The 15349-nt window shown below is 49.3% G+C and overlaps 1 protein-coding gene across 1 annotated transcript in view; it reads left to right on the top strand.

Moving 5' to 3' along the window:
• Pgm1 (phosphoglucose mutase 1) overlaps positions 1 to 14836 on the top strand; it is a 39732-nt gene extending 24896 nt beyond the window's left edge. Inside the window, exons 5-8 of the mRNA XM_075673184.1 lie at positions 1861 to 2147; positions 9698 to 10001; positions 11948 to 12082; positions 14526 to 14836. Coding sequence (XP_075529299.1) covers positions 1861 to 2147; positions 9698 to 10001; positions 11948 to 12082; positions 14526 to 14615 — 816 coding nt within the window. The 3' untranslated portion in view covers positions 14616 to 14836. The remainder of the gene's footprint in view (positions 1 to 1860; positions 2148 to 9697; positions 10002 to 11947; positions 12083 to 14525) is intronic.
• The last annotated feature ends 513 nt before the right edge of the window (positions 14837 to 15349 follow it).

Consider the following 15349-nt stretch of genomic DNA (forward strand, 5'->3'; position numbering starts at 1 on the left):
GGCGTGTAGGCGTACTGCGGTTTGTTTTCGAAGGCCACAGTGTCCATTTCTTGAGTCCACAAAAACACATTTGATTTCATTTAGTTGCAACTGTAAGCTTTCTTACAGCTGCCTGCACCTCGCCCGTTGACGTTGAGGGTCCATTCAGGAACCGATATATTAAGATTTGGCAACGACACAGGCCTGTAGGATAGCTGTTGAGCTTACAAAGAATGTTCCGCACAGCCCGCAGCCGTGCCCTGACGATGCACCCTTGCGAGATAATAGGAGAGAGAAGGTGAGAAGGGCACCGCACGTTTCGGGAGAACAAAGAGCTAGCATAGGAACCGTGTCGAGTGAGAAGTGTAGAATGAAAGTGCTGAATGGCCCATGATGGCTCGTCCATCTTTCCGTGAGACGGCCATCGTGTAGATCCCGGCCACTGCCACTGGCGCGAGGACACACTTAGTGTACTCACTCTTACCTCTTGACTGGAATCAATCCTCCGACGTGTAGCAAACAAGCCTGGCAATACTCTAGCAGTTATTCACGTTCTTCTCCAATGTACCCTAGCTACTATGGAAGCAACGAGGAAAAACGTTTTTCCCTTAATTCTGCATATCGCGAACACATCCCTCTGCACCCAGCATTTTTTCTGAGTAATGAACCGATTTTTAGCGTGAAAACAGTTTTAAACTGTTTTCAGGAACATATAGCCGGAACAAACGCCTTGAAAACAATTTCGCCAGCATAATTGTAGCGCGTATCTATCGCCGTTGTCTTCCTTGGAGCACTGTTGCCACTGTCACCGGTATGTGTTATTGCATCATCAATTCCTAATGAAATTCTATTTGTCATGGAGCACTCTAATCATTGTAATTATTTTAAAAGCTACACATTTTACACCATTTACAGTGACAAATATTTGGGCCTTTTTCACAGCCATGTAACACCTACCGTTAGCACTCAATTTTCCATTTCATTTAGAATTAATTGACGACACATCGTCGCGCGTCATGTCAGTTTTTGGTCATATGTGGCCCCTGCGCCATTAAACACCACACACTATCATCGTCATCTGCCCCTGACATGACCTGTGCGTCACTGCACAGTTTGACACACATGACCGCTACCTAACATTTCGTGATGCAAAAAGAGCGCTCGTCAACGTGTACCCTGCGCCAGAAAACCGCGCTGCTTTGGTGCCCGTTTGGAACTGGTCGGAATAGCAGAGCATGTAAACACCGGCGCTGTATATGGAGTTTGCAGGTATGTAATGAAGCAACAACGGCGAGATGCAAGAATTTTACAGCGAAAGCTGTATATGACTAACCTTCCGTAGTTTTTTCGGCTTCCGGCAAAGAAACGGACTTGGCGATTTCTAACAAACCCATACTGGTGCAATGCGGCGGCGCAGATGTCAAAATGCGGAACAGATTAGAACGCCCGCCGTGAAAAATAGCGTTACGTCAAGGTTATCGCACTATATAAGCAGGAAAGGTGTCGGCGCTAAAAACAGCTGCGTTATCGATGGGGTGGACACGTATAGTTCGCACACCCGAAGAACAACATGCGTACGAGGAGCGCCGGAGGGAACAGCTACGAGAATGCAAACGGCGCCGGCACGAAACAACCGCCGACGAAGAACGTTCCCGCGCTGCTGAGCGAACAAATGACAACCATTCTACGCTGTGAAGATGGAATGGCAGCGAAAACACTTTGCTTTTCGTTTGAGAGTTTTGACTGTCGTCAGCTTTCGCTGCCATTTCATCTTCACAGAGTAGAATGGTTGTCATTTTTTGTGTCTGTTTGTCTGTACTACCTGTAACGTGCCAACCAACTCATGAAAAGCGGAGGATATGACTGTGGCGCGACCTGCAGGACCGCAACATGATCCTGGGCGGCGGCGCCTTCTTCGTGACTCCCTCGGACTCGCTGGCCGTGCTGGCGGACAACATGCACGCCATCCCGTACTTCCAGGCGACGGGCATCCGGGGCCTGGCGCGCAGCATGCCCACCGCGGGCGCCGTGGACCGGGTCGCGAAGGCCAAGGGCCTGCCCATGTACGAGACGCCCACCGGGTGGAAGTTCTTCGGCACGCTCATGGACGCCGGACGCCTGTCGCTCTGCGGGGAGGAGAGCTTCGGCACCGGCTCCGACCACGTCCGGTACGTGGGCGGACGTGTCGCTTCTCCCTGAAAGGGCCGGGCCGCCGTCCTCTGTGTCGTGGTCGTCCGACTATTCTCAGTGTACACACTTGTAACGGAGAGTTGAGGCGCCAACTGTTGTGGTTTTATGCATGCACAAAAGGAAAGTTCGGCGCGTATTTTAACCCAAATTTACGATTTGAAACGACTGCCTCTGATCCCCTTCCTTGCACCGACAGGTGACGGCATTTTTGGCATGGCTTGCGTGACGTCAATAAGTGCGAGGCCACCAATGCGTCGGCTGTTCCGAAGCTTTCCGAAACCACGCGCGCGCCTTGCCGACTCTGGCACCCAAAGGAGCAGCAAAAGCGTCGCCATTGAATTGTGCCCGCAATTCGTTCACTCAGGCGAGAGAAACAGTACAGACACGTGTGAACGCGCGCATGCGCAGAAACTATCTTGGGATGACTTCCGAGATGCACGTGCGACAACGAAACCACACGTGTGCCGCGCACACCGACCATGTAGTGACGTGCTGCCCAGGCGCCGCTGCTGGAACGCTAAAGCCTCTTAAACTTCGTAAAGTAGTGCCACGCTTTGAATGATGCCGCCTCCTCCTCGCGCGCTCTGGTCGAAGCCGACGCCGCGTCGCTATTGGCCTAATAGCGTGACGTGGGCCCTCGCGCCGTCCATCAGCGCCATTTTTGCTCGGGAAGCGTCTACGGAGAGGCGAAGAGCGCATGTTGGCGCCGTTGCTACGCTCGAGCAGTGTAGGCGGCGCCACAGTCGAGGAAAGAGTAAAGATTATCAAGGGACTTTAGGAAGGAGCGCGAAAGAGAGTAAAAACGAGAAGGAGTAAAGGCGGAGGAGGAGAGTGTCACTACTTTACGAAGTTTACGGGGGTTTTAGGGAACGCTAAAGCCCCTTGATAATTTGAAAGTAGCGACACTCTCCTCCTCACGGCGCTTTCCTCCTCGATTCTCCTCACCCGCCGGCTGCGCACGGCCCGCTTTTCCTCCTGGGCTTACGCGGACGGGCCGCAGGATTCTATGGAGGCGTATTATTTTGGGCCAGTTGCGCGCCCCAGTAGGGTTGAAAATGTTGAGAAATGCTAATAACAGTATTGACAATGCTGGAGGCAACGTTTGTGAGGAGGTTGGCTTTTTCTTAAAGCCGTATGAACGGGGCATACCGATGTAAAGGGAGCTTTGAGGCGAGTTCTATACTCCAGACAATTTTTCTGACACATGATCAGATGCTTTACTTCGTGCGTCTGATCTAGTATTGCTTGTGACACATCCCTTCGTGTGTGGCTTAATAAGCGAAAGCCTTAGACCTCTGCTTCAATGTCCCGTTGTGAGCTACAGAAAATGTCACGGGACCGAAGGAAGGCGGGAAGCGAACTAAAGCATGTGCAGCCGCGTATAAGAGATGATTAATGATTAGCGAAGTAATGATTGATTAGTGATTGTATTAAGATGAATTCAGGTGTATTAAGGAGGATTAAGGTGGATTAAAGTCGATGAAGGTGCATTAGGGTGAATGAAGGTGCATAAAGGAGCACTATGTTGGATTAAGATCAATGAAGGTGAATTAGGGTAGATGAAGGTGCGTTGAGGTGCATTAAGGACGGTTATAGTGGATTAGGGTGGAAAAAAGTGCATGAAGAAGGATAAGGGTGGATTAAGAAGGATGGAGGTACATTAAGGAGGATTATGGTGGGCTAGGGTGAGTTAAAGTGAATGAAGGAGGCATAGGGTGGATTAACGAGGATTAGGGTGCACTAAGGTAGATGAATGTGGATTCGGGCGGATTAAGCTGAATTAAGGACGATTATAGTGGCTTAGGTGGAATAAAGTGAATGAGGAAGGATTAGGGTTGATTAAGGAGGATTAAAGCGCATTAAGGAGGGTTAGAGTAGATTAAGGTCGATGAAGGTGCATTAAGGAGGATTTTCATGGATTATGGTGGATTAAAGTCAGTGAAGGAGGATTAAGGTCGACGAATGTGGATTCGGTGGATTAATGTGCATAATGTGTATTAATTATGGTAGACTAATCGGTCTTAATACTCAATGAACCCTAATTCACCTTAGTCCACCCTAATCCACCTTAATGCTCCTTCATTCACCTTAATCCAGCTTAATACTCCCAATCCACCTTAATACAACCTAATCCACCTACACTGCCCCTAATGCACCTTAGCCTACCCTATACGGTCGTAATCCTCCTTTATCAACCCGATTTCATTATAATCCGCCTTAACCCCTTCTCGTCCACCTTAATCCTTATTCATGCACCTTAATCCAACTTAATTCGGCTTAGTAGTCCCAATCTACCTTAATACACCCTAATCCACCTCTATCAAGCCTAATCCAGCTCCATGGTTCCTAATCCACGTTAATCTACCCTAATCCATCCGAATCGGTCTTAATCCTCCTTTATCAACCCTAATTCACCTTAATCCACATTAATCGACCTTAATCTTCCCTTATCCACCTTTATCCTCCCTAATCCTTGCCCATGAACCATAATCCACCCTAATCGTCTTAATACCCTTTCATCAACCCTTAATCCACCATATTCCGTCTTAATCCTCCTCTACCTACCTTAATCTTTATTCATGCCTTCTAATTCTTCTTAATGCACTCTAATCAACCTTAATATTCTTTAATACACTCTAATCAACCTTAATCCGCCCTAATTCACCTTATGTATATCACTAATGATTCATTAATTACCTTGGGTAATTATTCTCTTTACAGGGGTGGACTTTGGGTCACCTCTGGCCTTCCTTGGGTCACGTGATACTTCCAGTTTATAATACGACCTTGAAACATAGAGATCTAAAGGCTTTCGCCATAAAACTTACAAAAAACTCAAAGTTGACTAGCTAACGCTCATTACTTACAATACCACGGGTATACTTGCCACTAATTTTTTCAGGGCGCAATGCAGAATCTATAATCTGCCCTTCCGACTGAATAACAACAGTTAGCGACGTGCGAGGTGATGGAGCAGCCCAGAATATTAAGCATACTGAGGACAACCGCAACAAAAACGCTGGTGAGCAGGCTGGAAGAATAAAACAAAATGCAACATTACGGGATGCTTTGCTACGAGCTATAATAATGACGCCTCAGCGCGCAAACAACGCTGTTCTTTGTCGGAACAAAGTTCTTTCGGCCAATGTCATGCAGCCACTGTTTCCTGCGCAAGCCGTCACGCTTTCCTTGTGGTATCATAAAAACGGCATAACCATCTTCAGGCTTCTTGCTGCAGTTATATGCGCGACAGCCTGGATAAGCGCTAGCACACAGAGCAGGAAACACCGCGCACAACCTTCGCTACGCCGAGCTAAACGCCGAGCCAGCCGTGCTAAGGAGGAAAATGGCGCGAACGAAAAAGAAAAAGAAAAGCAAAACTCAAGATCCACGCATTTCCAAGGGCAACGGCAGGGAGACCAATCCTCGTGCAGAAAAACGGGGGCAAAACTGGTTGCCGCGGGGGAACGCACAAGGGGCGAGGAGGAGGTGAGGAGGCCGCGCGGCGGCGGCAGAGTTCAAAGAGTGTCGCTGCTTTCAAATTATCAAGGGACTTTAGGGAACGCCGGTCAACAGCGCCCTCTGTGCCGCGCTTGTCGGTTTCCAGTAGCATAAAACGCGAAGCCCTGCTAGTGGGCGTAAGGCGCTGCGATGTATCTGCTCGTCTCAGCTGCGATGTGGCGGGAATTTCGGAGAATCTCGTGCATGGGAGGCATTGTAGCGTGCCTTCCGTCGCCAAAAAGAACTAAGTGCTGTGCCGAATGCGTGCGCTGCGCTCGACAAGTAGTAGACGCAGTTTTACTGCGCTGCCGCTTTCGAGCAAGGAGCGCGCTCTAGTCTCGCGATGTCGGACTGCAACTACTGATGTACAGTCAGCAGCTAAAGATTGCGGGATGCGCGAGCGCGTGGCAAAGCGACCCTCCTACCCTTCTAGCGGTGAACCCCTGGTGTCGAGACCGACGCCTGCACGGATGCGCGTGTCTCCGAGACTGCAAGCGTGCGTGTTTCCGCGCTTCCTCTTTGCGCGCCGGCGATATCCGAATGTAGCCGCGAGGTAGCCTCTTGCGATATGCGCTGTGGCGGCTTTTTGTCGGGTCACGAGCGCTGACGCATAGGGCCGGCCCGGTGGCGAACGCAACAATTTTTTTTTCTGGGTTCCACCTTTTCGGGGCCAGTTGTTTCTTTCCTTTTACGAACGATGCGTTCTACCGCAGAAGAGCGTGGCAGAAGACGCGCTCTATAGAAGGAGACCGGTAAGACGAAAATGGACAATTGATTTCCGTTGTATAAACGAAGTTCTGCCCGTCGAAGCCGCCATGGCGCATATCGCGAGAGGGCTACCTCGCGGCTACATTCGGATATCGCCGGCGCGCAAGGAGGAAACGCGGAAACACGCACGCTTGCAGTCTCGAGGGGGGGGGGGGGGGGCGCATGCTTGCAGCCGTCGGTCTCGACACCAGGGGTTCACCGCTAGAAGGGGAGGAGGGTCGCTCTGCCACGCGCTCGCGCATCCCGCAATCTTTTGCTGTCAACTGTAGGTGTCTATTCGCGTAACCCGCGTCGACTCAGAGCCGTGGCCCCCGAGCATTGAAGTGATCAGCTAATCAAACTAATATATGAATTAATAATTAAGCTGCTGGCGCTAGCGCAGTGACCGAGCTCTACCGGTTCCGGTACGTGTTGACGCCGACACTGCAGGCCACTGATGCTTATTCTGCAAAAGCACATTTCCTGACATGGCCGTCGGTAGATACTGCGATTGAGTGCCTGTAGCCTTAGCGCTCACGCGTAGTAACTTTGCTTACAGCGAAAGAACGATGGGCAGCAGCAGTGATTGCTTTTTTGTGATTCATTTGTGTAGAGCGACATATAATGCGACAACGGATGTTTCAACTCCGCTTTTAATGTTCAGTCCTTTAACTTCGTGCTGTAACTGACTGTAACACGTCAATCGAGCGATATTGTTTCGCTTGGCCTCTCAGCAAGCAACATATACTCGTAAACAGTTTCAACCGCTCTATGAACTTTCGCGTAATTATGTGGGCCTGTTCACCATTATAGACATTCTTTTAAATCCTGCGAATTCCTGTGCCTGGCCGTGTAATAAAATAAAAAGCATCATCTGCAGTTTTAGATGCTCGACTGCTTTCTTTCTTTTTTTTTTTTTTTTTTTTGCTTCAGCTTATCGCGTGGTTAAGCGAAAAACAGGGGGTGCAATCTCGGCGAGATGATCCGCACACTAGTCTCAGTGAACGCAGGTGCCTTTTCCGGCAGCTGAACACCAAATAATACAGGAAATGGCATCTGAACACCCTAATAAAACCAAGCCAGACCGGCTTTACAAACCCGTGACGGCGTCACTCAATGATCAGAGCTGCGACTGGTACGTATACCCAGCCACTCTCCTCGCTTGCCACCAAGCCGCCCAAGCTGTGTCCAAAACACCAACGTGTCAGGCCCATGACCCTCATGACCATTCACCACGCAACGATAACGGCGGTGATGACGCTTAGGGACCACGGGCTTCTGGGTGTATAGTAATTTGGTCCTTCCGCTTTCGGCTAGGTCTGTCAGACCAAGAGCGGCCGCATTCCACCAACGTTACTGAATTATGGCTTGTATTATGTCTCTAGTTACATGTCACATGCTGTACCAATTTTCAGTTCCTTAAAAATACTACCATTACGTTACATACTCCAGCTCAAATTGGTTTTACTAATATACCGCACACTAAATCATGAAATAATTTTAGATGCATTTAATAACTCTGCTCTCACCAACACTAACAACACGAGATTTTCCTCTAACAACAATTTTTTACTTCCTCGAATAAACACTAATTATGGAATGTTTACTTCCCTTTTTACGGCCATTAAATACTGGAACAATCTACCATCCCATATTAAAGCCTGCCGCACAACATTAACATTCAGGAGAGAGACGAAGAAATATTTACTAACGACACTACTGGCTACTGATTCGTTACTATAAGTATATATTGTGTACAAATCTATTTCCAAGTTTTCAATGGTTCTGTACTTACCTATTGTATCGACAGCCTTTATTTATTGGTTATTCTATATGTTCCTTTGTCTTCTTTTTTCTCCTTTCTTAGGCATTTCAAAGTTTTTGTCGCATAGTATATATAACATTTGTACTTTGCGTATTGTAAGCATATATTTATTTCTAATTATCTGTTACATTAACCCCGTGTTCTTTGACATGTGTCATTCCTATGTTCCATAACATGTCAAACACTACATATTTATTTATTCATACGCTGTATCGTTTTCATTTGCTTGTTTTGAACTTCAATTATTGTAAGCAACCTTTTGTAATTGTTTATTTTTTTCATTAACTTCGCGTTTTCTGATGTCTGTCGCTGCTATGTTGCCAAAATGTATTAATTCATGCAATGTTAAATTACTAATAGGAGGTCCCCCTGACAGTTCTTGTAACTCCGGGACCTCCTTCTGTACTAATGATGAATCACGAAAAAATTCGCTGCTTTCCGTGACCTGTATTACGGGCGGTACAACGCACAACGTGGTGCGTACATTTCAAGCACCTTTAGAGTGGGATAATTACGCACAGAACTCAAAACGACGCACAAAACAAGCGAGACACGTGCTCCTTTACGGGTATACAGGAAAGGTACTTCCCCGGGCGGCGCTTCATTCTCGGAATACTGTGACGGGCATTTTTGTGCGCGGACCTCTCAGGGCGTATCCATTTCAGTGAGGCACATGCACTTTCTGCCTCACTCAATCCTTGACATCTTTCTTTTGTCTAGGATTTACTGTGCTAACCAATATCCCCCCTTTTTTTTCGCTATATACAACAGTTCTGCTTTGGAAAGGCATTGATATGAGCGAGTAGCCCGCAGTTCTTCCCGTTCAGAAGTACTGCAAAGTGGTCTAGCTGGTGTGGGTTCATTCCTGCATAATGGTGCAGTAAAGACGTATAAAGACACGCTGGGTACAGTCGCCGCGTCCAGCGAGTGTTTATCTGTGTTCGTGCTTACTCTCCGAAACGCCATCGCACCAAAACGAACTTCTTTTTGTGCCTGAAAAATGCAGCTGCCGCCAGTTCGGCAGAGGCAAGCTCATCGCTTCGCTGGTTCGCGAACCAGCCGCGTGCGCCGCCACCGTCTGTGAAAGTTTAAAGTTCCTGTATATAGGCTCCCTTTGGGGAGCTCCCTAAAGGGAGCCTGTACACAGTGGAGAGTTTTCGTTTAGGGGGCGCAAGCGGCTTGCGTACGCAAGAACTAAGGGCAACGCTACTGCGCGTGCGCAGGCCGCTACGTCTGGGTCTGCGCATGCGCGGTACCGTGGCTCCTAGTTCTTGCGTACGCAAGCCGCATGCGTCCCCTAATCTCAAACTCTCTAGTAACTTTAGTGAAAGTTGCGGACAGAGTGCGAGTGGCCGGCTTCGCTTTGGTGGTCTCGCGGGGGGTGGGGGGGGGGGGACGGGAGCCACGCGGAACACTCTAGATTCGAGCAACTTCGGGGCGCGTTCTCGCGCGCAGGGAGAAGGACGGCGTGTGGGCCGCCCTGGCGTGGCTGTCGGTGCTGGCGCATAGCGGCAAGGGCGTCCAGGAGATGTGCGAGGACCACTGGGCGCGCTACGGGCGCAACTTCTTCACGCGCTACGACTACGAGCAGTGCGAGACCGGCGCCGCGCACCAGCTGATGCAGCACGTCGAGGGCCGCATGAACGACCCGGCCTTCAAGGGGCGCCGCTTCCTGTGCGACGGCCGCGTCTACACCGTGGCCAAGGCCGACAACTTCACGTACACCGACCCGATCGACGGGTCCACTTCCCCCAAGCAGGTAGGCGCGCATGCGCAACACAATCGCGTGTGCAGGGTGGCCACGTGCTTCGCGTTGAAGCGCGCATCGAACCTAAGCGGCGCAGGCGCACAGGGACCTGGAGGCGGGGCTTCGCGTCGTGTGGTCGTCTGCTAAAGCACGGCCCGCACCCGCGCTTCTTAGTTGGTCAGCAACATCGGGTTTTAAGGAACAGAAAGGAGACGCGTAGACACAATGCTAGATTGAAAAGCATGAATACCATACTTACTTAGCCCAAGCAGGCTAGGTCACTATTTCTCATGGCCCTGTTTCAAAGGGAATGCCAATGGATCATCATCCGGTCAGAATCTCATTACGGCGAGCCATATTCGGGCTATCGCGTCGCGTCCCTCCCAACGCTGTCTCGGATCCAACTTTCTTGAGGCGCGGCACAGCGTTTCAGGCATGAACAAAGGAACTAAACTAGGAAGGAGCATTACGCCACGCAGCCAGCCAGTTGACAAGTGGACTCTCCGCCAAAGCATACCTTTCGCTTTTAAAGCGTAAGCATATTTTGGCGAGTACTCCAGCAAAATCCGTCTGTCACACGAAAAGTGTAATGCCTTGTATCTGCACAAGAATGCGTAATTTACGATATAAGAAACAATCGCAACCCAAAAAGAAGCTTGATCAGAGACAAAATCGATCCCGTCAGGCCGCCTTGAAAGCTTACTTTCCCGTGTTACGGTTATGTAAGCCTGCTGTGGTGCTGCTGAGTATAAGAATTACAAGTGATTGGTATATGTGATAATAGTATAATAATAACGATTTCTCATGATAATAATAAATGATTGGTGGCGTTAAAAAAGACTGATGACGTTGCCGCCTCAAGGTCGTAACAAAAACAGAAAAATGAAAAATTAAATATAAAAAAGAAAGAGAAAAAAACCAGCTGTTGTGAAACCGGTTGTGACGGCGCCCCGACTCGGTTGATACGATCGCTTTGATCGTATAATGCAGCTTCCTTGCAAGCCATCACCACACCGTTCAATACACGGGTTTCTTTGGCGCCGGTAAAGCGATGGGTAGACAGGCATAAGCTAGGAAAAGCAAGTTAGCAAAAACGAAGGAACAGCTGAGCCGTAGAATACTTACGCATTAGAAGACAATTCTCAGAGTTTCTTTAGCATTTTTTCCCTCGTACTGTCGGCCCAACACGTGACCTCTCAGACTCGGCGTATCGGCCCACAATTTTTGGTTCCCCAGTAGCTCTTAATCGACGGGCACTGGTTCGGTTGCCCTGCCGTATTGCCATGGAGGAAGAAAAAAGTTCGATCATTGCGTCACGCGACCAGCCTTGAAAAGCGCAAGCTCTGTGAAGCCAGTCGCTTTGCTCAGTGGCGGCCCAACACGTGACCTCTTGCGTCGACAGACACCACGGAGCGAGACGTTTGGCTCCCAATAGCTATGCCAGTAGTTTTTATTCGGTGCGCGCTGGCTCGGCTGCCCTGCCGTAGCTCTGCCTGCAGAGCGGGCACACCAAAACCCAACCGCGCGATTTGAATAGCGCGATCACGTGTTGGGCCGAAAGGTTTGTCTTCAATCGCGTTGCGTTATGCTCCCTCCTAACTTTCTTTTGCTTCCTCCACGCGTATAGCTCAGCCTTTGAGCGGCAGGAGTACTAAAACCTACCGCGCGCCCTGTGTTGGGCCGATTCGCCTTGGCTCCCTCTGGCGCTCTTGCCCACACAGCTCCCGCTCATCTTCCTTTCCATATTGCCGAAATGGGGGCAGGTTTTTTTTTTTTCTAGACATGCCCCTTTTCACGAATCACCGCTGCCCCTGTATCTGTAGATGGCTTCCGGTCGTAAGGAGCCTGTCGTTGGGACTATGCACTCGACGCAATCGGGACGCGTGCCACCCTAATAATGGACGACTGCGGTCCTCTGGTTTATCCCCTCCCCCCCAAAAAAACGCTCTCCCTCGCAGGGCCTGCGCATCGTGTTCACCGACGGCTCCCGCATTGTGTACCGCCTGAGCGGCACGGGCAGCCAGGGCGCCACCATTCGGGTCTACATCGACAGCTACGAGCCGGACCCGCTCAAGTGCAAGGAGGACTCGCAGGTAACCGTCCTCCCCGCCCCTCTGTGATTTTAAGCTCGCCCGTGGCTGTCCCACATTTTTTTATGCGAGGCTATTCCGGATTCCACGGAGTCTCAACTCAACCTTTTTCTTGGGGGGACATCGTCCACTCGTCTAGGATCTGTTTCCATGGGCACGTGCTATTCGCATATCAAACAATGTGTGTGCCTGTCGGAACCTTCTCAATTCTCTTAGTTCTTTGTAGTTTTTTTAGATATGTTTCTTCCTTGTCATGAACGCACCGGTGATACAGCATTACTTGTAGTAAAGGTTGCGTAGAGGCAGTGGAGTGGTTAGACACACTCTAGGAGAAGTGCTTAATCAGTTTATACGGATGAAATATTCACTCGAAACTATATTTTAGTTAATGTCGCGATGAGAGCTTGATTACAAGAAAAGCAAATGAAGATGGTGTTATTCTTAAATATCGCCCTGAAAGCCCAGCGCCGGTACGTCACTGTGACGTCATGTATTTCAATCTGTCTTTCTTGCGTACTTCTGCCACTGTTGCTCAGTACAAAAAAAAGAAAACTATCAGAAGAAATTCTGGAATTTCATATATGTACCAAAACCGTGATCCGGCTTTAGAGAGACACTAAAGAGAAAGAAGATTGCTTCTGTATCGGTAAGTTACGCTGCTTCAATGTCAAAAACAGCACTCTTACCACGATAACACCCTTGGTAAGCCAGAAAAAAAAAACGTAATAACAAAAGACAGGTGGCGACACCTCCTTGAAATTCCCGCACCATGTCGCTGTGACGTCATGGATTTTGGCAGTGTCTTCTAGGACCTGGCTAATTCTTTAGCGAGTAGATTGTGTGACCTTCTCAAGGAGCAATGGCTAGCGCTCTGACTAGCTCGGAACTAGACGACCAACTGCGGGCTATCGAGCGGGCAGCGGGGGAAAGGCTATGCCTCACCGCACATAACGCCCGGGTGGCCAGAGCCCGGGCTGGCAACCTCGCAGGTCCTTTTCCCATTAAAGTTTTTTTCCGTCCGTCCGTTGTGTTCTAATGGAGCCAAAGATTGAACATAGCGAGTTTCGGGAACGTTTATTGAGCAAACGCGGCCTAAATACTAAAAAAAAGCGTTAAAATCCGTGAGGTCACAGTGACGCATTGACATTGAGGGTTCGGTACATTTGGCGTCCTTAAGTGTGTTCACCGAGGACAGAAGTTGCTCGCATAAAAGATTTGTTGATCAGATATAATGTGGTCGAATTATTTTCGCGGGACCAGTCTCAGCCTTCGTACCTTGATGGAAACTGGAGTGACGACTGAAGCATTCCTATAAGAACGAGGCCACATGGCACATGGCAGTCGGACCGGCGACCTTAGTACTCAGTAGCAGAAGGCAGCGCCATAACCAATGAGTCACCGCGGCAGGGAGTCATCGTGCCGGAATCGTGTCAAGGTCTGCCGAGAATGCGTAGCTACGGCCAGTGCAGCAACCTCAAACCGGTTTTGCGGGGAAAAGAACCGGTTATGCGGTTACTCGATTCACCGGCTATTCGATTTGAAAACCGGATAACTGGAGTGATAGGTTATTCGGGTGGTCATTCGAATAGGCGGATATTTCTTCTCCTGTACTTGTTCCGAAATTGCTTCTCTTTCTCTCTTGTATTCTTATATTTGTAGTTGCTTTTGCAGCCGCTCGCGCAACCCTACATCTGCCCTGGTTGACCTCCTCACCTTTCCTTTTTTAAGCGCCAACAATTCATGTTCGAATATCCGGCTAACCGGTTATTTAAACCTGATATCCCGAATATCCGCTTCTCAAAATCCGTATAACTGGTTTTCGAGACCGCATTCATTTCCCTCCGGTTAAACCGGATAGCCGGTTTAACGGATATTCGCAAGCACTAGTAGCGGCATACATCAATCGCTGCATCTATAGCTGCGAGTAATGTAGATGATTATGACTGAATATCCTTCTGAGAAGGGGCTGTAACGTGTGGATCACAATCCAGCACGTACTATTCAACTTCATATCCAACTTAATTGTATGATAGTAGGCATGCTTTTATTCTACTTCTAATGCCTACAATAAATCCGTAGTTCCATCATTCTGACGCTATGTACCAATTTTAGTTGGTTATCGCTGTGTTTCTTTTCTACCACGCGCCACCAATACTGCAAACGTCTCTCGCTTATGTTTGCAGCGCTAATCTTTACTGTCTTAAACCCCAAGGTTTCATGCCGACTGGCCAGGTGTTTATCTACTATGGGATGTACATTGAGACATTACAACAATGTGTGAGTGCTTATGCGGTACTTTTGCGTGGTACACGCAGTTAATCACCTTGGCTACACCACCTTTTAAGTAATTTCGCGTTCTTAGCCCGCCATATCCTCTAAAAGAAGTGTACTAGCTGGCCCTCGACAAAACGCCGAGCGCCTCGCATATTGCTTTCAAACCACGCAGAAGATGCTGCGTCCCCTGGTGGCCATCGCCCTCCACATCTCGGACATTAAGAACTTCACCGGTCGCACTAGGCCGACCGTGATCACGTGAGCTCGGACCGGCGTCGCTCGCCGCCACCACCGCCGCCCCGCTCGCTCGGCGCGGGGCTCAACTAGTCCCCGGTGCCAAGGCTATGCTGCGCGGAAGCTGCCAACAAAAGATTGGGTCGAACGGCATCTCACGGCGCTGCATGCAGAGCAGCGTGCCCTCCGTGCCTGCTGCTCCGCCAGCATTTGATTCTCCTCGAGGCAATAAAACCCACTTATTTGGAATTGTTTCGTTGCACTTGAGAGCGCGGTGAATGGGCTTACACCTTTTTTTTTCTTTTTTTGTTGTTATTGAGATAGCATTTATGCGCACACTTAAGGTGATTTTGTACGCGACGGCGACGAGCGATGGCTTCGAGCTGCAAAACGGGCCGTCGCTTGAACAGACCGCTTGGTCTTGTCGCTTGATCGCTCGGTTCTGGAAATCCAGAATTCGTCGCTCGTCGCCCTGAAGTACTGTGAGCGACTAGCCAATAGCGCGAAGCGGGAACTGGATGTGCATCACTCAAGTACTGCAGATTGTCGCACGGAACGAGCAAACTATTGAATTTTATACGTGCAAGATTAAGAACCTACTGCAAGACCTTCAGAAATATTTTATGCTGCTTTTTACAGTAAAATACATGAACTTAAATTAATGAAGCACGCGTCACGCTAGTTTCGGCGCGCATATTGCTGCCCTCATACCGGCAGCACCGGGTAGACGTCGCTCAATATCGTCGCTCGCATGGGGTACGA

Source organism: Dermacentor variabilis, chromosome 10 (assembly GCF_050947875.1).
Source record: "Dermacentor variabilis isolate Ectoservices chromosome 10, ASM5094787v1, whole genome shotgun sequence".
Classification (NCBI taxonomy): Eukaryota; Metazoa; Arthropoda; class Arachnida; order Ixodida; family Ixodidae; genus Dermacentor; species Dermacentor variabilis.